The 26,110-nt window shown below is 42.2% G+C and overlaps 1 protein-coding gene across 5 annotated transcripts in view; it reads left to right on the top strand.

Moving 5' to 3' along the window:
- The window catches only part of PSD3 (pleckstrin and Sec7 domain containing 3), a 741,896-nt gene that overhangs the window by 300,228 nt on the left and 415,558 nt on the right, over nt 1-26,110 (top strand). For all 5 annotated transcript variants that reach the window (XM_077274259.1, XM_077274266.1, XM_077274275.1 and 2 more), the window contains one exon: nt 8,238-8,627. In XM_077274259.1, the coding sequence (XP_077130374.1) occupies nt 8,238-8,627 (390 nt within the window). The remainder of the gene's footprint in view (nt 1-8,237; nt 8,628-26,110) is intronic.

The raw sequence follows: 26,110 nt of genomic DNA, 5'->3' as shown, positions 1-26,110 counted from the left end.
CGTGAAGGGGTTAAAACAAGATATACATGTGGTATAGGTGTAATCTTACTGACCCGAAGAATAAAGTTGCCTTATCAAATTGTCCACACGGGGAATGGCATTAAAAAAAAAAAAAAGCCCAAAAAACATTTCCTGCACTGTTGGTTTTTGTTTACTCTGCCTCCCAAAAATCGGAATGGAAAGCAATAAAAAAATGTAATGAGCCCGAAAATGGTACCATAAAAACGTCATCTCGTTCTGCAAAAAAACAGCCCTCTGTCGGACAAATATGGAGAAATTATAGCTCTCAAAATGTGGTGATGCAAAAACTAGTTTCCGCAATAAAAAGCATCTTTAAGTGTGTGACAGCAGCCAAACATAAAAACCTGATGTAAATCTGGTATCGCTGTAATCACACCGAACCGAAGAATAAAGTTGTCTTATCACTTATACAGCACGAGGAACAGAGTAAAAAATAAAGAAAACCAATTGTTCACTTGCTGTTGATATTTTCATTCTGCCTCTCAAAGATCGCAGTAAGGCTCGGAGCACATTTATCTTGAGCTGAACGCTTACACCCGGGTTTCCATGTAAATCTCTGAAATACGTGATTCAGAAGGAAACCTCGGCGGAAGATTCCCTATAATGAGGCAGATGAAGGCACTGTGAACGCCGTAGGGCCTGTGATCCGGTGGTATCCGTCTTTTTATTAGGAATGCATAAAAACGCAGTCCACCAGTTTTCTACTCCTCTGAAAAGAAGGACACCGCTGAACAGAGGCCAAACGGAGTCCAGAGTAACTCTGTTGCCTCATTATAGTGAATGGATTGGGGGTTTCATCGGAATTACATCACTCGAAGATTTAAGTGCTCAGTGTAGAGCGTCAGACAAATTGTTATATAGAATGCTCCCAATAAAAGCGTCAACTCAATCCACAAAAAAACCTCAGATATTTTGAGTTTCCACCTTACTGGTAGTACAAAGACTCGGGAAAAGCGCTATGGCGCTGGTCACTACAATGGCAGTTTGCAATTTTAACTTAATAACGGCCTTCTGCTTTTTTCTGGAAAACTCCCATGGAGTCAAAATAGTCACTTCACCTGTAGATAAATTCCCAAAGGGGTATAATTTCCAAAAATGGGGTCACTTGTGGGGGGGATTCTGCTTTTCTAGCACTTAGGGGCTCTGTATATGGAGTCCGCAAACACTTATAGAAAATTCTGCGCTCCAGGATGCCTCCAATATAACAGTACTGCTTAGCCTATGGTGAGACTTGGAAGGGACGGAGTGCTATTTGGCTAATAACACTCCATCCCTCTCGAGTCTTGCTTTTGTGGCTAAGCAGTACTGTACAGCCACATTTGGGGTATTTCTACATTCAGCAGAAATTATGGGACAAATGTTTGTTTCACCCATTTTCCAGTGTGAAAGTGTAAAATCTGGGACGAAAGCTACATTTTTGTGGTAGAAATATAATTATATTTTTCTTCACTGTCCCATAAGTATAAAATTCTGTGACCCACCTGTGGTGTCAGTATGATCACTGCACCCCTAGATGAATTCATTGAGAAGTGTAGTTTATAAAATAGGGTCTTTCTCTTATGGCGGGTTCTGTTGTTCTGGCACCTTAGGGGCTCTGCTCATGTGACATGGCACTCTCAAACCAGTCCAGCAAAATCTGAACTCCAATATGGAACTTTTACCCTTCTGAGCTTTGCACTGTGCCACAAAAGTAGTTGTCAACCACATATAGGGTATCAGCATACTCAGGAGAAACTGCACAACAAATTGTATGGTTCATTATTTTTCTGTTACCATTGCAAAAATAAAAAAATTGGGGTCTAAAGTGAAATTTTTATGATAAAAATATAAATGTTCAGTTTTTTTCTTCCACATTACAAAAATTCTTATGAAGCACCTGAAGGCTTAATAAACTTCTTGAATGTGGTTTTGAGCACCTTGAGGGGTGCTTTTTTTTAGAATGTTGTCACTTTTTGGGTATTTTCTGTCATGTAGGCACTTTAAAATCACTTCAAATGTGATGTGGTCCCTAAAAAAATAGTTTTGTAAATTTTGTTGAAAAAATTAGAAATCGCTGGTCAACTTTTAACCCTTAGAACTTCCTAGCCCCCCAAAAAAATTATGTTTCAAAAATTGTGCTGATGTAAATTTGACATGTTGAAAATGTTATTTATTAACTATTTTGTGTCATATAACTCTGATTTAAGGGCATAAAAATTAAATTTTGAAAATTGCTAAATTTTCACAATTTTTGCCAAATTTCCGTGTTTTTCGGAGATAAACGCAAGACATATCGACAAAATTTTACTGCTATAATAAGTACAATATGTCATGAAAAAACAATTCTCAGAATCAGTGGGATGCAGAGTTCCAGAGTTATAACCTCATAAAGTGACACTGGTCAGAATTGTAAAATTTGGCCCAATCATGAAGGTGAAAACAGGCTCTGGGTTGAAGGGGTTAACAGTAGCGGATCATTGCTCTACCTGCAGCTGTTAACCTGTTGAATCCCAGTAGAGAGATTTAACACACGCCGGCGGGGCGTGCATCATTCCACGCTCCCTTCTGCTCGCTCATGATCTGATCACAGAGTGTAGATGTATTATCGTGACAACCGAGGGTCTGCTGAAGACCCCCATGCCTGTCATTATGACACTCCTGTGAACATCGGCTCATGGCCAGCGTTCATAGAAGACTGTGACTTCTGCTGTACATAGGAGTGCTGATGCCCTGCTGTGTGTAGCACAGGCGTTCGGACGACCGCAGCTTTAAGTCTACTAAGCGAACTATTAAATAAAGTAAAAAGTGAAAAGAAAAAACTTAAAAAAATAATAATAATAATATGAAGCAAATAAAAAAAATACAAATGCAAATCACTCCCCTGTTGCCCCGTTGAAAAGAAAATAGTTAAATATAACATACAGTGAGTGAAATAATTATTTGATCCCTTGCTGATTTTATAAGTTTGCCCACCGACGAAGACATGAACAGTCTATAAATTTAAGGGTAGGTTAATTTTAACATTGAGAGATAGAATATCAAGAATAAAATACAGAAACTCGCATTGTTTAAATTATATAAATGTATTTCCATTTTGCAGTGAGATTATGTATTTGATCCTTCTGGCAAACAAGACTTAATACTTGGTGGCAAAACCCTTGTTGGCAAGCACAGCAGTCAGACTTTTTTTTAGTTGATGATGAGTTTTGCGCACATTTCAGGAGGAATTTTGGTCCACTTCTCTTTGCAGATCATCTCTAAATCATTAAGATTTTGAGGCTGTCGCTTGGCAACTCGGAGCGTGAACTCCTTCCATAAGTTTTCTATGGGATTAAAGGGAATCTGTCTCCCCAAAATTGGCCTATAAACTAAGGCCACCGGCATCAGGGGCTTATCTACAGCATTCTGTAATGCTGTAGGTAGGCCCCTGATGTATCCTGAAAGAGAAGAAAAACAGGTTATATTATACTCACCCAGGGGCGGTCCTGCTGCGGTTCAGTCCGATGGGCGTCGCGGTCTGGGTCCAGCGCCTCCCATCTTCACACGATGACGTCCTCTTCTTGTCTTCCTTCCGTAGCTCCTGCGCAGGCGTACTTTGTCTGCCCTGTTTAATACTGCAGTGTGCAGGCGCCGGGAAAGGTCAGAGAGGCCTGGCGCCTGCGCACTGCAGCACTTTGCTCTGCCCTCAACAGCGCAGACAAAGTACACCTGCGCAGGAGCCGCGGGAGGAAGAAAAGAAGAGGACGTCATTGTATGAAGATGGGAGGTGCCGGACCCGGACCGCAATGCCCATCAGACCCGAACTGCCCCGGGACCGCCCCTGGGTGAGTATAATATAACCTGTTTTTCTTATCTTTCAGGATACATTGGGGGGCTTATCTACAGCATTACAGAATGCCGGTAGCCTTAGTTTGTAGGCCAATTTTGGGATGACAGATTCCCTTTAAGGTCTGGAGACCGGCTAGGCCACTCCATGACCTTAATGTGCTTCTTTTTGAGCCACTCCTTTGTTGCTTTGGTTGTATGTTTTGGGTTATTGTCTTGCTGTCCTCACTAGCTATCTACGCCTGTGCAGGTGCGCGATTGGGGGTGCTGTGTGGATGAAGCATTTTTCTTTATTTAGGTCGTCTGTTCCTAATGAACGGTGATTGTGATTATGAATTATTATGTATACTTGATCTGCTTCTTAGCTGCCATCTAGTTTTTTTTTTAGTTTTTTTTTTTTTTTGTTTCGTCGTTTTTTTGTAAAGAACATGCTCTAATGCTTTCCTGCATTTCATTGTTTCAAATGCTAAACAAAACAGAATAAATCGCCTTAATGGGATTTGTCCATGTAAAAGAATTAATGGTATTTGTATCTTTTATTAGTTCCCAAATTTAAGTTAATTAGTTGGCTGTAATCCTTTAATCTTCAGCTATCATTAGAACTAATGAATACTTGTAACCTGTATCCGGAAAGTCTCAAAGAGCATACAGTGAGGAAAAAAAGTATTTAGTCAGCGACCAATTATGCAAGTTCACCCACTTAAGAACATGAGAGAGGCCTGTAATTGACATCATAGGTAGACCACAACTATGAGAGTCAAAATGAGAAAACAAATCCAGAAAATCACCTTGTCTGATTTGGCAAGATTTATTTTGCAAATTATGGTGAAAAATAAGTATTTGGTCTCCTAAAAACATGCAAGATTTCTGGCTCTCACAGACCTGTAACTTCTTCTTTAAGAGGCTCCTCTGTCCTCCACTTATTACCTGTAGTAATGGCACCTGTTTGAACTTGTCATCAGTATAAAAGACACCTGTCCACAACCACAAATAGTCACACTCCAAACTCCACTATGGTGAAGACCAAAGAGGTGTCGAAGGACACCAGAAGCAAAATTTGAAGACTGAATCTGCAATAGGCAAGCAGCTTGGTGTGATAAATTCAACTGTGGGAGCAATAATGAGAAAAAGGAAGACATACAAGACCACTGATAATCTCTATGCAAGATTTCACCATGTGGGGTCAAAATGATCACAAGAACGGTGAGCAGCAATCCCAGAACCATACGGGGGTACCTAGTCAATGACCCGCTTAGACTTGGGACCACCGTAACAAAGGCTACCATCAGTAACACGCTACGCCGCCAGGGACTCAGATCCTGCAGTGCCAGACATGTCCCCCTGCTTACGCCAGTACATGTCTGGACCCGTCTGAAGTTTGCTAGAGAGCATTTGGATTATCCAGAAAAGTTTTGGGAGAATGTCATATGGTCTGATGAAACCAAAGTAGAACTCTGTGATAGAAGCAAAACTCGTTGTGTTTGGTGGAGACAGAATGCTGAGTTGCTTCCAAAGAAAGCCATACCTTCTGTGAAGCATGGGGGTGGAAACATCATGTTTTTGGGCTGTTTCTCTGCCAAGGGACCAGGACGACTGATCCTTGTACATGAAAGAATGAATGGGGCCATGTATCTTGAGATTTTGAGTGCAAACCTCCTTCCATCAGCAAGGGCATTGAAGATGAAATGTGGATGGGTCTTTCAGCATGATAATGATCCCAAGTACTCCGTCAGGGCAACGAATGAGTGACTTCTTAAGAACCATATGAAGGTCCTGGAGTGACCTAGCCAGTTTCCAGATCTCAACCCCATAGAAAACCTTTGGAGGGAGTTGAAAGTCCGTGTTGCCCAGTGACAGGCCCAAAACATCACTGTTCTAGAGGAGATCTGCATGGAGGAATGAGCCAACATACCACCAATAGTGTGTGCCAACCTTGTGAAGACTTACAGAAAACGTTTGACCTCTGATTTGCCAACAAAGGATATATAACAAAATATTCAGTTGATTTTTGGTAACGACCAAATACTTATTTTCCACCATAATTTGAAAAATATCTCTTGCCAAATCAGACAAGGTGACTTTCTGGATTTGTTTTCTCATTTTGACTCTCATAGTTGTGGCCTACCTATGATGTCAATTATAGGCCTCTCTCATCTTTTCATGTGGGAGAACTTGCACAATTGGTGCCTGACTAAATACTTTTTTCCCACTGTATGTCCACCGTTTTAGGAATTTGAATGAATTTTTGTAATCAATATATTTTTGGAAGCAAAATAGGCAATTGCTATCTGAAAGGCTGTGTTCACACATTGTGGCCGTTGCAGTTCTCCTGCTATCACAGCCAAAAAGAAACAAAACACAGATATAACATGAAATGCAGCCTTACTCTGTGTGTTCCCAATCAAGTCTAAAGGCGGGAAAGACGTGGATAAGGCATGTCTGATTTCAGACTGCCCATCATATTGTTCTCCCAGAGATTAGCCGCCAGCTGACATGGCAGCTTTCTCATACAGAACACAGGAGTGATCGGCTGAAGCATCATAGGAGAGGTAGCTGAGATGGCTGTTAGCAGACTGTCCGAAACATCATTTGTCAGAAAGCTTTCTAATGTGTATGGGGCCTTTAAGGTAGCCATAGATAACTGTGGGTCGAATAGCTATTCATCCCAACGCTCCCATACATATGCACCCTTGGCTTGCCTGAGCATGCATGTATTGTCATGGGAGGAGTGGAGTACACCAGCCCACCCTAGTGGCAATCTGACACTATTTCCATTGAAAACACAAAGATCAGGCATGTTGTATTTCAGCATTCCTCTAATGTGTTATACCACCTAACTCCTTAAGGACCAGGCGTATTTGGACTTTATAGGCTGACCTTTTTTTTTCTTTCCTTGTTGCATTCCGAGAGTCTTGATTTCTGAGGAATGAATTTATTTTTCAAAAGAACCATTTTGAGATGCATACCGTAATTCTTTTGTTATTATTCTGCCACTTTCTGGCTTTCTTATTTTCATCAACAAAGACTTGTTTTTTTGCAATTAACTAAAAATTAACAAATTATGTGTTACCTTTATTCTGTGGATTAGTACGATTATTGTGAATCTAGATAAATATAGTTTTTTAAGGGTTTACCAATTTTACAATAAAAAAACAAAACAATCATAAAATTTCTATTTTTTTCATCAATGGAGCATAGTGAGGGCTTGATGCTTACGGAGCGAGGTTTGGTTTTATCTGTGATATTTTTAGATACTTTTTAAATCTATTCTTCAGGAGTTGGAACAAGCAAAAACAGCAAATCTGGTATTTTTTTATTAATCTTTTTTACTTTGTTCATCAAGTTTGATAAGTTAATAGTTTGAGTCCTTACAGAAACTGTGATACCAATGATGTGCATATTTTTACAGAATATTTTTTTAATTGGAAAAATAGTTGTTTTTTTGTTTTGCTTTTACCCTTTTCCCTTTTAAAGTTTTAACTTTTTTTAGCTTACCCTAACAGGCATTGTATTGGACATTGCCTCTGCTAGAGTGTAATATAACTAAGTTTGGCAGCCTTGGGGGCTACGGTTAGACCCTCAGCCGCCTTAGCAACCTACTAGTACCCATGATTTTGCCACAAAGGGGGGCTGATGGGTGACAAAAGTCCCCTAACTCTTTCAAACCACCTAGTTCCAGTAGATATGTATGGCTTTAAATGATCAGGATCAAAGATAATCTGGAGATTCCACAAGGAAGACTCCTGCAACTGGTGATCACATTGATACACTTTTAAGGCAATTTGCTACAAAGAGTTAAAGAGAACCTGTCAGCAGGATTTTGCTAAGTAAACTACAGCCATTGTCATGTTGGCAGTGTTAAACAGATTAAAATGATACCTGGGGTGAAAAAATCTGTCTTGTGGTTCTTGTGTAATCCGTGTTAGAAGTTTTCAGTTAATGAGATGCTCGTGCTCGGGGGCGGGACAGTATGCAGAATCTTATCTTCCTGCTATAGGCCAGAGAAACCATGGAAAGATCAGCCCACAGGCCGCCCCGAGGCACAAACAGTCTGTCTCTCTCTCTGTCTTTATGACGAGGAAAATGTTTATTACTGCTATATAATTTTCTGCTGCTTCTGTGTTGGCAAAAGGAAAAAGAGCGTGCAGTGGAGTGTATCTGAGACATCATAAAACCTTGTTTCTGCCCACTCGCTCCGAGTCAGTAGCAAATTAGGAGATAGAGGGGAAACCTGAAAATGCAGTGTACAAGACATTTAATGGTCAGAAATAGTGTTATTTATCTTGTATACACCTGACAACTTATTCTGAAAAGTTACTTGAAAGTAGGGTTCCTGTTAATATTTCTTCATAACCTAGTAATTGTTACTGTGATACACAGTATAAACTTTTAACTGGTTTTCTCTGTTCAAGTCCTAGGATTGTGATTGATGACCAGTATGAAGACACAAGATCAAAGCGATGCTCTGAGGACTCAACAGATCTGTACAGCTCCCAGTTTGAAAACATACTGGACAATACATCTTTGTATTACAGCGTGGAGTCACTGGACACCTTATACTATGAGCCAGATAGTTTTTTCAGTTTTGAGATGCCACTCACGCCAATGATTCAGCAGAGAATCAAGGAAAGCAGTCAGTTCTTGGAGAGGAATGCATCTGTGGAAGTGGAACAGGAGTTTCTTAAAGTTGACTCTGGCAGTGGAATAACAATGGGATACGGTAACGATGTCATCAATGGGTTGGATGATATCACAGAAGTAGAATTAAGTAAAACAAGCGAGGAGCTGGATATCTCAGGAAGGTAAGACGTCTCTTATTTTGTTTTAAGCTATGATGGCAAATCACGATATATGAAAATGTATCATCTATTTTTTGTAATGACTTCAGCATTGCACCACTTGTGCCGAGTAGCACAAAAATGTTGCTACTTATTAGATTTCTGGAGTAAGCGCCTTAACAAATCGCCCCATTAGGGTGTATAAAGCGATCTTCAATGAGTTTCATATACAGACTGCTCACATTTTGCAGTTTTCCTCAAACATATTGATGAGACTTTATTAAAGGAAGCAAGTAGTAACATAGTGCACAAGTGACATGCCGAGCCTACACCGTATCATAAAACGCAACATTTCAGGAGGACATGCCTACTTCCTCATCTACTATATAATTGTCTAAGGGTCACTTCCGTCTGTCTGTCCTTCCGTCTTTCTGTCTGTCACGGATATTCATTGGTCGCGGCCTCTGTCTGTCATGGAATCCAAGTCGCTGATTGGTCGTGGCAAAACGCCCACGACCATTGCTACGACCAATCAACGACGCGCACAGTCCGGAAGAAAATGGCCGCTCCTTACTCCCCGCACTCACTGCCCGGCGCCCGCATACGCTGTCCGGTCACCGCTCACACAGGGTTAATGCCGGCGGTAACGGACCGCGTTATGCCGCGGGTAACGCACTCCGTAACCGCTGCTATTAACCCTGTGTGTCCCCAATTTTTTACTATTGATGCAGCCTATGCGGCATCAATAGTAAAAAAATGTAATGTTAAAAATAATAATAAAAAAAACCCTGCTATACTCACCCTCCGTAGTTCGCCGAGCCGCTGGCGCCGGCCGCCATCTTCCGTTCCCGGCGATGTATTGCAAAATTACCCAGAAGACTTAGCGGTCTCGCGAGACCGCTAAGTCATCTGGGTAATTTCGCAATGCATCCTGGGAAAGGGAGATGGCGGCCGGCGCCAGCGGCTCGGCGGAGCTTCGGTGGATCCCAAGCGTCGGTAACCGCTTCCTGGATCCAGGCACCAACGGAAGGTGAATATATAACTATTTTTTATTTTAATTCCTTTTTTTTTTTAACAGGGATATCATGCCCACATTGCTATATACGTGGGCTGCGCAATATACAACCTGGGCTACGCAATATACAATGTGGGCTGCGCAATATACAATGTGGGCTGCGCAATATACAACGTGGGCTGCACAATATACAACGTGGGCTGCGCAATATACAACGTGGGCTGCGCAATATACAACGTGGGCTGCGCAATATACTACGTGGGCTGCGCAATATACAACGTGGGCTGCGCAATATACAACGTGGGCTGCGCAATGTACAACGTGGGCTGCGCAATGTACTGCGTGGGCTGCGCAATGTACTGCGTGGGCTGCGCAATGTACTGCGTGGGCTGCGCAATGTACTGCGTGGGCTGCACAATATACTACGTGGGCTGTGCTATACACTACGCATACATATTCTAGAATACCCGATGCGTTAGAATCGGGTCACCATCTAGTACATAATACCCATGGTTCAGCTGGACAGTTTTATAGACACTCATTAGAATGAATATAATCATATTCCAGAAACGTTTACAAAACTGGAAAATAATTCTATATATGCATGTAAGAGTTCCAGCTACAAAGCGAGCAATCAAAAGAATACATTAAAGCTACAGAGTTTCATTTAACCCTCTAGATTGCAACATGTCAAGATGGATCATCCAATAGACTTCCCATTGCAGCAGTTTTTTCTTATTAGCTGTCATATACTGAATAATATCTACCTCCTCTAACACGGCCAGTGTAATTCATTGATATTATGTCTACATTCAAATTAGTGTTTGACAACCAATGTATCTTATTTACTGTTTTTATCTATTATAGTTACCTGGCCACTATTCACATCCTGTAGTTTATAAGATCTAATAGGATTTATGTTCATTCAGCTGAATTTTAAGCAATCTAAAGATTGGTCCGGTGTAACCACAAAACATAGTTCAATAGCCACCAGACAGACAGGTTCCTAGCGGCTTTTCCCCACCCACTTCCCTGCAGTGACTGGTCTCTCCTTGCAAAAGGTGGGAAGAAGCCGCCGGGAACCCGCCTATCCAACTAGTCTCCCGTGCGGCTTGGTTCCTGGTGGCTTTTAAAGTATGCAGCATTTGAGAGTCCATCGTACCTGCCTGAAATAATCCAGACAGTGTGTAATACATGCTGGCCGTGGATGTGGATATGGAAACATGTAACTACGGTACTTGTTTTCTTCACAAAAATATCAGAACTATGTCCGATGTTGTCAAACTTGCATCCATGTTGTCCATTGATTCATTGGGTCCTGTGATAACTTGGAGTGGCTGGTATTACTGCTGTGCCTATGTTTTTGAACTACTGAGAAGTTGTGAAAAATGTTAAGGCCTCATGTGGTCTCAGTATGTAGGCAATTCTTTATGCAATTGAAGGGCCCTCACTACTTTCTGGGATGGTATGTATCAGTGTAGCATATTCCGCCAAGTAGCACCATAGACTGTCAAATAGATACCTGATGCTTTGATCTAGGTATTCGAGGAGATCCACCTGGATGCGATCTACTGTAACATGGGGAGCATGCCCAGTCCCAGACATTACATATACACTATTGAGTCACACTATGAGTTGCTGTGATGAAACGTACACCTGTGATTTTAATTTTTTTATTTTTATTTTCGAGTGATTTGGAATTCAGCCCTCAATTGGTTGACGAAGTGGGTGTCCATAGACCACTGATACATCACTTTGTCATCAACGACTTTCAACTTGTGGAGATCGGATGTGTAGATCAACTTCCTTTAATTTTTTTTTTTAGCAGTTTCCAAAATCTTGTAAAGAGCAAAGAAGTTAATCTCTTTTTGATCAGTTCTATCTTTGAAGCTTGGTGCTATTTTATCCTACTAAAGGCAAGGTGGGGAGGCGTCTGCTGCAGTCAGTTGTATTACAGCCACACAGAGGACAGTCAGGAGAAGGGGGACATGGCTGAACTGGGACACCTAGAGAAGATTTTTTTATACATTGGCTAAGCTGCATTGGAAACTACTCAGATAGACAAGTCCCAGGTGGATTCTCCCTGCCTGCTGCCCTGAAATGATAGGGCTCTCCTTAAGGACTGGATGGGAGAAGCCACCAGGGATTCACCTGTCTGACTAGTCTCTCAGGCGGCTTTTAAACTTTGTTTTTCTTTGAACCAAAGTTTGAGTTAGACATGTAAAGCTGAAACCATACAGCAAGTGCCTGATCATTGCTACCCAATGCATGGACAGCATGTATCAGCTGTCAGGTTTCCTTTAAAGAATAAAAAAAAACCTACAAAATAGTCATCAGGGCCAAAAAGAGGACATACCCCTAAGCCATAGACATGAAAACCAACATACAGATAGGATGGATAAAAAGATTATCTCAAAAATGTATAAAATGCTCACAGCGTGGCCTTGTACAAAATCCATACCAATTAGGGGTTTATAATAATCAATAAAAAATTTTATTAGAAAATTATAGACAAAAACAAGGTATATAAACTTGATTCCAGCTCACCCAGTTGCTCTATGTTCATCCACCTGGGGCTCAGACAACGGCCTCACCCTGGCCTCACATCAAAGAAAACAGAAAAAAATTGGAGTCCGGCTCAACAGGACTGGATTTTCCTTTTTTTTATTTTTCAAAAGAAAATATAGTGCATACAAAAGAAGAATTTACATTATCGACATGACCTAGTCGACGCTTTTCGACTGCACTAGGCAGTCTTACTCATGACACATGAGTAAGACTGCCTAGTGCAAAAGAAAAACACAAATCTAAAGGTAACGCCTGCAATACACAATGCTAAATAGATAATAGGTGCAATAGTCACAATGTTATAATGGTAATACCTAATAGAGGTGAAAGTTAACAGGCATGATAGCCTGATTCTATAATAAAAGTGCTCTACGCATCTAAGACATGAACATAGGTAAAGCCCAGGATGGACAGTAGTCAGTTTAAGCCAAAATGGCTATGTGCTAATACCTTGGGACATTATGACCACAAGATGCCTGCGTGCAAGCAGCAAGAGCCTCGACGCGCGTTTCACCTCCTTGATTTTGTCATCTACTCACTTTATACCTTGTTTTTGTCTATAATTTTCTAATAAAATTTTGTATTGATTATTATAAACCCCTATTTGGTATGGATTTTGTACGCAACCACGCTGTGAGCATTTTATTTTATTTTTTTTATATCATCTATTTATCCATCCTATGTGTATGTTGGTTTTCATTCCTTTAAAGAATAGTTAAACATTCCTATGTGTTTTACTACTGGGAACCTAACCATTGATCAGTCCGTGGTTTAGGCGGTCGGGATTGACTGGAATAAATGATAATATTTGACTGAGGTGGCTGGGAGATAGTGAAGAGTCAGTATTGTTCTCGGTAGGGAAGTTGTCATTTTGTAGATTGGGACATATTAGCATGTCTACAACCACTACCTGTTCTTATGGACTTGATTTCGTCTGTATGCCTTCCTCTCACTTGCCTGTCACGCAGGGACAGTCAATATCAGTAAGTTTCATGCTTCTCTCTGAGCTTCTCTATTTCTAGCTATCATTGTTGGCAATGAGACCTGTGGTGGTGACTGAAAACGGTATTGGACATTTAGTAACTTCTGCAGCAGAACGAAACCTGAGTTCTTCTTTCAGGTTTTCGGCACAGCTTATAATAGTGAATAGTGTGATCACATCTATAATAAGTAGTGTAATGCCCCTGCAGGGCATAATCTAGACCTCATGCTTTTAACCAGACCAAACTCTTGTTACATAAAAATTCCTGTTCTAGCTACTAGATACTTTCAAGGCTACTATTATCATTAATGGGCATGACTGGAATGTGGGTAGGAACATCGCGTTGGTGGTTTATTAGAAGATATCACATGCCATCTCCAGAATATTTGCACATTCTTCTTGTCATACACTCATTGCTAAGCTCTTTCGTTACCACCATTGAAGTTGTCCACGTTGACAATGATCTTCCCTTCTATGCCCAGCTTGTCTGGCACAGCATAGATGGCATGGTTGTTAGTTACTGAGGTCTACTTGCTGCAATTCTTCTGTGACTGTTTTTGTAGATATTAGTGGGGGGTAATTAATGTCCACATACCAGAAAATGCTCGATTTATATTGTAAGGAATGGGATTTATTTACTCATTTACAAAGCTGTTGCCCCAGTATATTCCCGAAGGCTGGTTTTCTTGGGACTCTGACCATTGCATTAGCCCACATATGATATTTTCATTGATTTTCTGTATTATGGCATTTACTAAGCTGCGGTAGAGTAAAAGCCTTGAATGCTATCATCAAATCAATAGATTGCATCTCAGTATACCAAGCTACAGTCTCTGATGACAGCTGCAGTGCAATGTGGTGTCACGCCGGCTGCTGTCATTCCTAACAGAATAGATGGTACGTTTCTGACACATACTACTGGCATTGTCTAGTCGAGCTGGAGTACGTAATCACTTTTCATTGTATCTGTGGTCTTTGGATCATAAATTAATATCTGCTTCTGCTTGTGTTTTATATTGATTCTGTCTTTGCTTCACACTTTCAGTATTATAATCAGCATGTAAATGACATCCTATTCTCACTGTAATTATGCAATTGTGTGGGATCTGCCAATCTAGTGTAAAACACCTCAGAAAAATGATCCATAATCATCTTTTTATTGGTGAAGCCACTTCAAAATATTGGGTCATTCCTGCATTTTACATCCTGGATAACCCCTGCAAATGTGTATACAATCGCACTAAATAATTGATGTCTCCTACAAAAAGTAAGGATTCTATAAAGATATTTTACTCAAACTTTGCACATTTTTATATACAGTAGCATGTAAAAGTTTGGGCACCCCTGGTCAAAATTACTGCCATTGTGAACAGATAAGAAAGTTGAAGATGAAATGATCTCTAATAGGGCTAAAGTTAAAGATGACACTTTTCCTTTGTATTTTAGGCAACAAAAATAAATAAAAATATTGCCATCATTTTCATTATAAAATTATGAAAAGGAAAATGGGCAAATGCAAAAGCTTTGGCACCCTTGGAGATCTGTGTGCTCCGATAACATTGACCAAGATTTCAGATCTTAATTACCGTATTTTGCAGTTTATGAGATGCACCGGATTATAAGATGCACCCCAAATTTTGAGGAGAAAAATAGGAAAAAAACTTTTTTTAATAAAATGGTGGTGCTTCTTACAATCCAGGGTGGTGGCTGCGGTGAAGCGGGGTCCCATGGTCGCTGCTGGTGTTCAGTGGTGCAGGCCGCAGTGGAGCAGGGTCCCAGGGTTGCTGCTGGAGGAGGCAAGAGTGTGTCCGGTGGTGCGCGGAGGGTTCCGCCGACATTTTGTGAAAGCCCAGAGCCCCCGCATACTGGTTACTATGCAGTGGACTACGGGAAAACGGCTGCCAAGGTGACGCATACGCAGATGGAGATCTTGGTGCTGAGATCTCCATCTGTGCCGCATCCCCAGCCATTTTCCTGGAGACATTGCGTAGAGGCAGGCACAGATGGAGATCTCTGCTTTCCTCCATCTGCGCCGAGTTAGAAGCCGGATGCTGGACCCTGGAAGAAGAATGGCGTCCACCATATGCCACTGCCACAGGGCTACCATTCGCCGCCGTACCACCACCACTCGCCACCATACCACCATACAGGACCACCTCTCTCTGCCGTACCGCACACCGCAGGACCACCGTACCACCACCGCAACTTCCTTAGCTTCGGGCCTGCAGCATTGAACCCTCAGTAAGAACAGTGTTTGGTTTATAAGACACACCCCTATTTTCCCCCTAATTTTTGGGATCATAAAAGTGCGTCTTATAATCCATAAAATACGGTAGCCTGTTAGGATTATGACTTGTTCACTGTCATCATTAGGAAAGGTCAGGCGATACAAATTTCCCACCTTTGTAATTACCCAGCCTCCTGTAACCTTCTGCCAAAAAGCAGCAGCCATGGATTCTTCCAAGAGCTGCCTAAACCTCTGAAAATGAAATTGATGGAGCCCCACAAAGCAAGAGAAGTCTATGAGAAGATGGCAAACTGTTTTCAGGTTGCCATTTCCTCAGTTAGAAATGTAATTAAGAAAGGGCAGGTAACAGGAACAGTGGAGTTGAAGATAAGGTCTGGAAGTCCAAGCAAAATTTCAGTGAAGTTGTTCATAGGATTGCTAGGGAGGCAAATCAGAATCCCCGCTTGACTGCAAAAGACCTTCAGAAAGATCTAGCACACTATGGAGTTGTGGTACATTTTTCTACTGTTCAGAGACACCTGCACAAATATGGCCCTCATGGAAGAGTCATCAGAAAAAACTCTCCTGCATCATCACCGTAGAGCATCCGAAGTATGCAAAAACATCTAAACAAGCCTGATGTATTTTGGAAACGAATCCCGTGGACTGATGAGGTTAAAATAGAATTCAATGATCAAAGATATGTGTGTAGAAAAAGTACACAGAATTTCAGGAAAAGAACATCTCTCCAACCATTAAGCATAGTTGTGGATCAATCATGCTTTGGGGCTGTATTGCAGCCAATGGCAGGAACATTTCAAAGGTAGAGGAAAGAATGAGTTCAATGAAATTTCAACAAATTCTTGATGCAAACATAACACCATTTGAAAAGAAAGCTGAAATTGGAAAGAGGATGGCGTCTACAAATAGATTATGATTCTAAACAAATGGATATGGATAATAAAACACACATCAAAATACAGAATAGACTACCTCAATACGCGCAAGCTGAAGGTTTTACAATGGCCCTCACAGCCCCCTGATCTGAACATCATTGAAAATCTGTGACTAGATCTCAAAATAGCAGTGCATGCAAGACTACCCAGGAATCTCACAGAACTGGAAGAATTTGACAAAGAAGAATGGATGCAAATCCCTGAAACAAGAATTGAAAGACTCTTGGATGGCTACAAAAAGCGTTTACAAGCTGTGATACTTTCAAAAGGGGGTGCTACTAGGTACTATCCATGTAGGGTGCTCAAACTTTTGCATGTGCCCATTTTCCTTTTTGTAATTTTTAAAATGTAAAAGATAAAAAAATATATATACAAAGGAAAAATGTCATACGTGCCCATGATCAGGAATAGCAGCATATCTTTGCTTCCTCCAAGATGCTGTGTTCTAATCACGCAGTTAAATCCACATGTTCTTAGTGAACTATGCAGATTTAACGCATCTAATGACTGGGGGAAACTCTGCAGCAGAGACTGGCGTTTCCACTTCGACTCGTAAACCCGCACCGCGGGTGAGTTTACGCAGCGTTAAATAGAAACACAGTGCACTGCATCCAAAATGCTGCTATTCCTGATTGTTTTTGGTATTGTTTATTTGGTCAGTGTTTTACCTCAGTATTTGTAAGCCAAAACCAGGAGTGGAACAATTAGAGGAAAAGTATAATAGAAACATATGCACCACTTCTGCATTTATCACCCGCTCCTGGTTTTGGCTTACAAATACTGAGGTAAAATACTGACCAAATACTGCTAGTGTGACGGCAGCCTAATTTTTACCAGGGGTGCCCAAACTTTTACATGCCACTGTACTTTGACTCAAAAGGTATACTCTTTCACTTGAAGAGAAACTGTTCAATAACTCTCTCCGATCCTTTGGCTTTTTTTTTACACTCAAGAAAGGGTTAACTCAGAATTTAATCTCTGTAGACACACACATAGGAAATGAGAAGTTTAACAAGTGGTTACATCTCTATAGAAAGATGACCACCTTCAGTTTTCATAGAGAAGTAAAATTATATGTACGGTAGGTATGTTATACCAGTGCTTTAGATAATGTTAGCCCCCCCGCGTAAACCTGAAAGAAATATAGCGGGGGTCTCATGGCCTCATGGACCCTGTCATTTAATATGACTTTCTGTCAGAAGAAAGGTCAAATAAAGGTCAGGTCAGTCATCTCTGAAAGTGTGACACTGGTTTTATCCAGTTTTTTCTGGTATGCTTGGTGCCTATTGTAACGGTTTTCTATTGGCTGTTAGCAGCTTTGCCGCTCTTTTTTTGAATATATAAACACCTGTTTTGCGGTATCTGGTCATTCTGTCAGCGGAAGAAGATAAAGAAGACCCCACCCTCCCTCCCCTGAATTTTTGTAATTTTACTGTCGTGTAGTTTAATTGTGGGAAAATCACCCATGTCTGGGTGGATTGGTTTATTGGAAAAGTTTGGTACTTTGGTTTTATAATTTATGGAGTTTATTTATTGGTGATTAATTAATTTATGTAACCCTAAATAAACTACACGGCCATTTTTATCCACAATTAAAGCGTTTTGTGTTTTTATTGTATGAATGGGTTCTATGAGGCCATGAGCTAGACTTACTAGTAGGCCACGTTCACACTATCAGTATTTGGTCAGTATTTGTAAACCAAAATCAGGTGAGAAATAATCAGAAGTAGAATAGAAACACGTCACCACTTCTGTATTTATCACCCACTCCTGGGTTTGGCTTACAGAAACTGAGGTAAAATTCTGACTTGTCACCAGAAGAATCGCTATTATCCTGCAGCTATGGGTTTAGTCCGCCGGTTAATAGCATTATTAACCTGATTGGAGCTTGCACTTAGCCAAACGCTGCAGGAAGAAAATGAACTTTATTCCCCCTGGTAGCGTTGCGGTTTCTATCACGTTAGCGACATCGATTCAGTCACCACTCTGATTATACAGAGCGTCGGCTGTAACCGGCCCTGACTGACACTCGCTCTACAGTGGGGCCGGCTGGCAGTCAGGGCCTGGGATACTCTATATGCATTTTTAACACTAAGCAAAATACACAGTGTCTTACATTTCTAGCTTAATGGATGGGAGTTACAGAAATCTCATTCCTATGGTGCTTCTTCTTCTTTTTTTTTTTTTTTCAACCCCGCACACTGCGGTGCATGTTTCATATTCGCAGCATATCAATTTCTTCTGAGCTGAGTTTTAGGTGCGACTTTCCCCAAAGAATTTCATTAGATGAGTAAAATCTATAGCTAAAAAAGGCATATGCATTTTTAGTATTTCATGCACTAAAAACGCATGTCGTCTACCAATGACTGTATCAATAATGTTTTGTCAAAGCCAAGTACCAGAAACTATCAAAAACTAAGCAGCTTTATATAAAACATGACATACCAAAAAGAGTTGAAAACCACAGCATCAAAATGCTATAAAAGCATTTTTTTTTTAAATGGACTAAAAACGCAATGAAAAAGCTTTCTCATCCGCTTACTTGAGTGCAACTCTCAGTCATTCTGTGGATCATCACTCGCCAGGCAGTTCTATCCTACGTTACTTCATTCAGTTCACCAATGGTCATTCCAATGTCGCTCTTGATGATGTTAATTAGTGATGAGCGAATATACTCGTTACTCGAGATTTCTCAAGCACGCTCGGGGTCCTCCGAGAAATTTTTAGTGCTGAGATTTAGTTTTTCTTTCCGCAGCTGAATGATTTACATCTGTTAGCCAGCATAAGTACATGTGGGGATTCCCTAGCAACCAGGCAACCCCCACATGTACTTATACTGGCTAACAGATGTAAATCATTCAGTTGCTGCAAGAAAAACTAAATTTCCGAGCAATAAAAAATACTCGGAGGACCCCCGAGCATGCTCGAGAAATCTCGAGTAACGAGTAGATTCGCTCATCACTAATGTTAATCCATCAAATTCTTATACGTCCTCTTCTTTTTCCGCCACTAACTGATCTAAGTGTGACGTCTTTGTCCAAAAGTCTGACTCCACATAACAAGGCCAAAATAAGCTCATTTTTGTTTGGTTAACCTAGCTTCCAGTGACCGTTTTGGCTGGACATGGTTTAAGGCGTCTCTGTTGGTGTCCATAGAATCCGTAGAAGTCTCCTTCGGGGCACCAAAGTTCAAATATGTCAATTTTTTTCCTGTCAACCATCTTGAGTATCCATGTCTTGCATCTGTATTTTGTGATAGGTCAACGCAATTGTCTTCCCAATCTGCTTTTGGTAGCAAGTGCTCCTGAAGATCATCCAACAGCACCTAACCATCGAGAGGGAGCTGCCTAACATGCAAGCTGGGTTCAGGAAGGGAAGAGGCACCCGTGACCACATCACCAACCTCCGGTGGATTATGGGAATAGCAAGACAATATCAGAAGAAGTTACACGTATTTCATCAACTACTCCAGAGCTTTTGACAGTATTGAATACAGAAGAAATGGAGACACTATTGCACCTTGTCCCTCTTATAAGATCACTTTACCAAAATGAGAAAATGCTAGTAGCCTAATTTACTTATTAGGTGCAGAAACGCTCATTGTGGGAACGTAGTCGTATGGCTGAGACAGTGCATGTGTCAACGGCAGGTAGCTCGTGCCCCTGTCCATGATCCGAACACATGTACAGAACGGTCATAAAAAAACAATTACATCTACAAATCGCCTTTTAGCATTTGAGATGATGCTAGATTTCCAGTTGGACTGTAGGATGGATGCCAGCAGGTAGCTGGAGCTTCACTGACAGGACTTGCATAAATCGGCTACAATAATCATAGTGACAAAAAGCCGCTATAGGGAAGTAACAGTGTCGATTCCTCAAAAAAGGAAGTGGAACTAGAATACGAATATTGCAATGCGAGATTTTATTGTTCAGAATATCTGTAGCCAAGTATTTATTATAAATGATATCTCTTTCTTCTTTTTAAAGGGGTTTTCCAGTTTTAGATATATAAAGGCGTTTTCATAAGTTCTGCCACTTTCTAATATACTTTGTCTATGAATTAGAAGATCTCTGCTTTCTGTCAGTAAATGGAAACAACAGACAGTAGATCATCGGTCAACAACAAATAGCAAATGAATGCTATATATATAAAATAAAGGTTGAATATTACACGAGTTGTAAAATGTACACAATGTGAACTATTCAAGAAATAATTACTAAACTGCAAAAAAAAAGTTATTTCTATTTGTTGTATGTTATAGATTATTTCTCAGTATGTGCTTTGCTGCCATCCTGGAAATGCTGAGCTCCAATGGTGAAACGTAGTCGGGGCATTCTATACATTAGGAAGCAGACCTTTTGGGTGTGGTCAAATTCTTATTTTCCAGAGTCAATACACTGTACTTCTGTATATCTCCAGCAACAATGTGCTGACTACACAAGTGAATACCGCCCGGTAAATGCAAACTGGTGGGGATCAATGGAACAATGGTTCTGGAGCGATGGTAACACACACGGGTGCAGACTATAATTTAGGCTGTTCCCATGTAGCATTTCCACTGCGGACCTCACTCTGAAAATTACACGGCAAAATGTATTACTGTGGAAATCTAATATATAATTGCCTAGAATACTACTTCCTGCAATTTGTGCCAACTTCCGTGGCTTTGTCCGGAGCTATTGTCCAGAGCTATTGTCCGGAGCTATTGTCCGGAGCTAATGTCCGTAGCTAATGTCCGGAGCTAATGTCCGGAGATAAGTGACGTCACCAGTGTCCTACACCCAGGCAGAGCACAGTGGCCCCAGGCAGAGCACAGAGGCCCCAGGCAGAATATGGGGCCCCAGGCAGAGCACAGGGGCCCCAGGCAGAGCACAGGGGCCCCAGGCAGAGCACAGGGGCCCCAGGCAGCATATGGGGCCCCAGGCAGAGCACAGGGGCCCCAGGCAGCATATGGGGCCCCAGGCAGAGCACAGGGGCCCCAGGCAGAGCACAGGGGCCCCAGGCAGAACATAAGGCCCCAGGCAGAGCACAGGGGCCCCAGGCAGCATATGGGGCCCCAGGCAGAGCACAGGGGCCCCAGGCAGCATATGGGGCCCCAGGCAGAGCACAGTGGCCCCAGGCAGCATATGGGGCCCCAGGCAGAGCACAGGGGCCCCAGGCAGCATATGGGGCCCCAGGCAGAGCACAGTGGTCCCAGGCAGAGCACAGGGGCCCCAGGCAGAACATGGGGCCCCAGGCAGAGCACAGGGGCCCCAGGCAGAGCACAGGGGCCCCAGGCAGCATATGGGGCCCCAGGCAGAGCACAGGGGCCCCAGGCAGCATATGGGGCCCCAGGCAGAGCACAGTGGCCCCAGGCAGAGCACAGGGGCCCCAGGCAGCATATGGGGCCCCAGGCAGAGCACAGTGGTCCCAGGCAGAGCACAGGGGCCCCAGTCAGCCTATGGGGCCCCAGGCAGAGCACAGTGGCCCCAGGCAGAACATGGGGCCCCAGGCAGAGCACAGGGGCCCCAGGCAGAGCACAGGGGCCCCAGGCAGAGCACAGGGGCCCCAGGCAGCATATGGGGCCCCAGGCAGAGCACAGGGGCCCCAGGCAGCATATGGGGCCCCAGGCAGAGCACAGGGGCCCCAGGCAGCATATGGGGCCCCAGGCAGAGCACAGTGGCCCCAGGCAGAGCACAGGGGCCCCAGGCAGAACATGGGGCCCCAGGCAGAGCACAGGGGCCCCAGGCAGCATATGGGGCCCCAGGCAGAGCACAGGGGCCCCAGGCAGCATATGGGGCCCCAGGCAGAGCACAGCGATATTTTGGACCACTGTGCGGTGTTTCAGACCCCCTGTGTGATGTCTGGGGCCCTGTTCTTAAGTATATTAAAGATTAAAGTAACGTATATTAAAGTATATTATAGATCAAATTTGACACGTTTATGAGCACCATTGAGTGATATACTCAAGAATGACATAATTTTTCAACATTTTATGGTTTCAAACTGTAAACACTCAGAGTTTTTTTTACTTCAACCAGAAAACCTTAACGGTTCATAAAAAACTTGACTGTTCAGGATATGATAAAAGTCATAGTATTCTGAATCTTTAACTTATAAAGATACCTTTACATGGGGTGATTATTGGTTCCAGAGAGGCTTTCGGCCGATAATCGTACACATGGCTGGTGACAGGACAATACAATATAAACGTTCAAAGGTAAACACTGATAACATTAAAATCTAATATATAATTGCCTAGAATACTACTTCCGGCAATTTGTGCCAACTTCCGTGGCTTTGTCCGGAGATAAGTGACGTCACCAGCGTCCTACACCCGCTCAGGGTGGACAAAGATATATGCCTTCGTGGTGCGCGGCACTTTTCTGATTGGTTGCCGCCTGCCGCGAGCGACCAATCAGAAATGTGCCGTACTGTCAAGAATTGTCAAGAGCTGGTGAGTGCAGCCATTTTTGTTCTTTCTTACTATTATTTATTAATTGTATTATTCTTACATTTGAATAAATAAAGTATATATGGATTCTAGACTCCCGATTCTTTAGAATCGGGCTGCCATCTAGTTGTTACATAAGCTGCTAAACTGCTGATATTTTCCCTGTGGGGGCACAATTTTTCTGAAACTTTTAGGGTATGTGCCCATGACCAGTATTCTCTGCAGGTTTGACACTGCGTATTTATCCAGCATCCAACCCGCAGCGTCCAGCTGTTACAGCATAGTGGACCATAATGCTGTCTTAAAAGTGCAAGGAATGTAACTAAAAAGGTCGGCAGTGTGACAATTTGAAGATTAATTCCCTCCCATAATAGAAGAACGTCATACATGTTGGGTTGCCTACCAGGCATGTACAGTTGTTAAGGCCTCATTAAGACGTCTGGGATTTTTGTCATAAGTAAAAACCGGGACCGTTGTTCATCAGTGTTTTGGATTTGAGTTTCATCAGTGTTTGGTCAGTGTATCAGTATCCGTGTATTTACTTTTTGCCATCAGTGCTTGCGTCAGTGATTTCCACCAATGAAAAAATAAATCAATAAACTGCAAATCTTCTGTTATATACAGTACAGACCAAAAGTTTGGACACACCTTCTCATTTAAAGATTTTTCTGTATTTTCATGACTATGAAAATTGTACATTCACACTGAAGGCATCAAAACTATGAATTAGCATATATACTTAACAAAAAAGTGTGAAACAACTGAAATTATGTCTTATATTCTAGGTTCTTCAAAGTAGCCACCTTTTGCTTTGATGACTGCTTTACACACTCTTGGCATTCTCTTGATGAGCTTCAAGAGGTAGTCACCGGGAATGGTCTTCCAACAATCTTGACGGAGTTCCCAGAGATGCTTAGCACTTGTTGGCCCTTTTGCCTTCACTCTGCGGTCCAGCTCACCCCAAACCATCTTGATTGGGTTCAGGTCTGGTGACTGTGGAGGCCAGGTCATCTGGCGTAGCAACCCATCACTCTCCTTCTTGGTCAAATAGCCCTTACACAGCCTGGAGGTGTGTTTGTGGTCATTGTCCCGTTGAAAAATAAATGATGGTCTAACTAAAAGCAAACCGGATGGAATACCATTCCGCTGCAAGATACTGTGGTAGCCATGCGGGTTCAATATGCCTTCAATTTTTAATAAATCCCCAACAGTGTCACTAGCAAAGCACCCCCACACCATCACACCTCCTCCTCCATGCTTCACGGTGGGAACCAGGCATGTAGAGTCCATCCGTTCACCTTTTCTGCGTCGCACAAAGACACGGTGGTTGGAACCAAAGATCTCAAATTTGGACTCATCAGACCAAAGCACAGATTTCCACTGGTCTAATGTCCATTCCTTGTGTTCTTTAGCCCAAACAAGTCTCTTCTGCTTGCTACCTGTCCTTGGCAGTGGTTTCCTAGCAGCTATTTTACCATGAAGGCCTGCTGCACAAAGTATCCTCTTAACAGTTGTTGTAGAGATGTGTCTGCTGCTAGAACTCTGTGTGACATTGACCTGGTCTCTAATCTGAGCTGCTGTTAACCTGCGGTTTCTGAGGCTGGTGACTCGGAAAAACTTATCCTCAGAAGCAGAAGTGACTCTTGGTCTTCCTTTTCTGGGGTGGTCCTCATGTGAGCCAGTTTCTTTGTAGCGCTTGATGGTTTTTGCCAGTGCACTTGGGGACACTTTCAGGGTATGTGCACACGTTGCGGATTTCCTGTGGATCCGCAGCGTTTTTTGTGGTGCAGAAACGCTGCAGACTTCTGCACAACACACCTGATCGTCCCAACCCCATTTATAAGGCAAGAAATTCCACTTATTAAACCTGACAGGGCACACCTGTGAAGTAAAAACCATTCCCGGTGACTACCTCTTGAAGCTGATCAAGAGAATGCCAAGAGTGTGCAAAGCAGTCATCAAAGCAAAAGGTGGCTACTTTGAAGAACCTAGAATATAAGACATAATTTCAGTTGTTTCACACTTTTTTTTTTAAAGTATATAATTCCACATGTGTTAATTCATAGTTTTGATGCCTTCAGTGTGAATGAACAATTTTCATAGTCATGAAAATACAGAAGAATCTTTAACCCCTTTCTGACTTTGGACAGGATAGTACGTCCGAGGTCAGAAGCCCCGCTTTGATGCGGGCTCCGGCGCTGAGCCCGCATCAAAGCCGGGACATGTCAGCTGTTTTGAACAGCTGACATGTGCCCGTAATAGGTGCGGGCAGAATCGTGATCTGCCCGCGCCTATTAACTAGTTAAATGCCGCTGTCAAATGCAGACAGCAGCATTTAACCTGCGCTTCCGTCCGGGCAGCCGGAAATGAGCGCATGCTTGTACATTGTAACCATAGAGGTCCTTGAGACCTCTATGGTTACTGATCCCCGGCAGCTGTGAGCGCCACCCTGTGGTTGGTGCTCACAGCACACCTGCATTTCTGCTACATAGCAGCGAACATCAGATCGCTGCTATGTAGCAGAGGTGATTGCGTTGTGCCTGCTTCTAGCCTCCCATGGAGGCTATTGAAGCATGGCAAAAGTAAAACAAAAAAAGTGAAAAAAATAAAAAAAAAATATAAAAGTTTAAATCACCCCCCTTTCGCCCCAATCAAAACAAATCAATAAAAATAAAAATCAAACCTACACATATTTGGTATCGCCGCGTTCAGAATCGCCCGATCTATCAATAAAAAAAAGCATTAACCTGATCGCTAAATGGCGTAGCGAGAAAAAAATTTGAAACGCCAGAATTACGTTTTTTTTGGTCGCCGCGACATTGCATTAAAATGTAATAACAGGCGATCAAAAGAATGTATCTGCACCGAAATGGTATCATTAAAAACGCCAGCACGGCACGCAAAAAATAAGCCCTCAACCGACCCCAGATCATGAAAAATGGAGACACTACGAGTATCGGAATATGGCGCAATTTTTTTTTTTTCTAGCAAAGTTTGGAATTTTTTTTCACCACTTAGATAAAAAATAACATAGTCATGTTAGGTGTCTATGAACTCGTACTGACCTGGAGAATCATAGTGGCAGGTCAGTTTTAGCATTTAGTGAACCTAGCAAAAAAGCCAAACAAAAAACAAGTGTGGGACTGCACTTTTTTTGCAATTTCGCCTCACTTGGAATTTTTTTCCCGTTTTCTAGTACATGACATGGTAAAACCAATGATGTCGTTCAAAAGTACATCTTGTCCCACAAAAAATAAGCCCTCACATGGCCAAATTGACGGAAAAATAAAAAAGTTATGGCTCTGGGAAGGAGGGGAGCGAAAA

This window comes from Ranitomeya variabilis, chromosome 1, assembly GCF_051348905.1.
Source record: "Ranitomeya variabilis isolate aRanVar5 chromosome 1, aRanVar5.hap1, whole genome shotgun sequence".
Lineage (NCBI taxonomy): Eukaryota > Metazoa > Chordata > Amphibia > Anura > Dendrobatidae > Ranitomeya > Ranitomeya variabilis.
The sequence above is the reverse complement of the archived record's forward strand: the minus strand, read 5'-3'. Positions and strand labels throughout refer to the sequence as shown.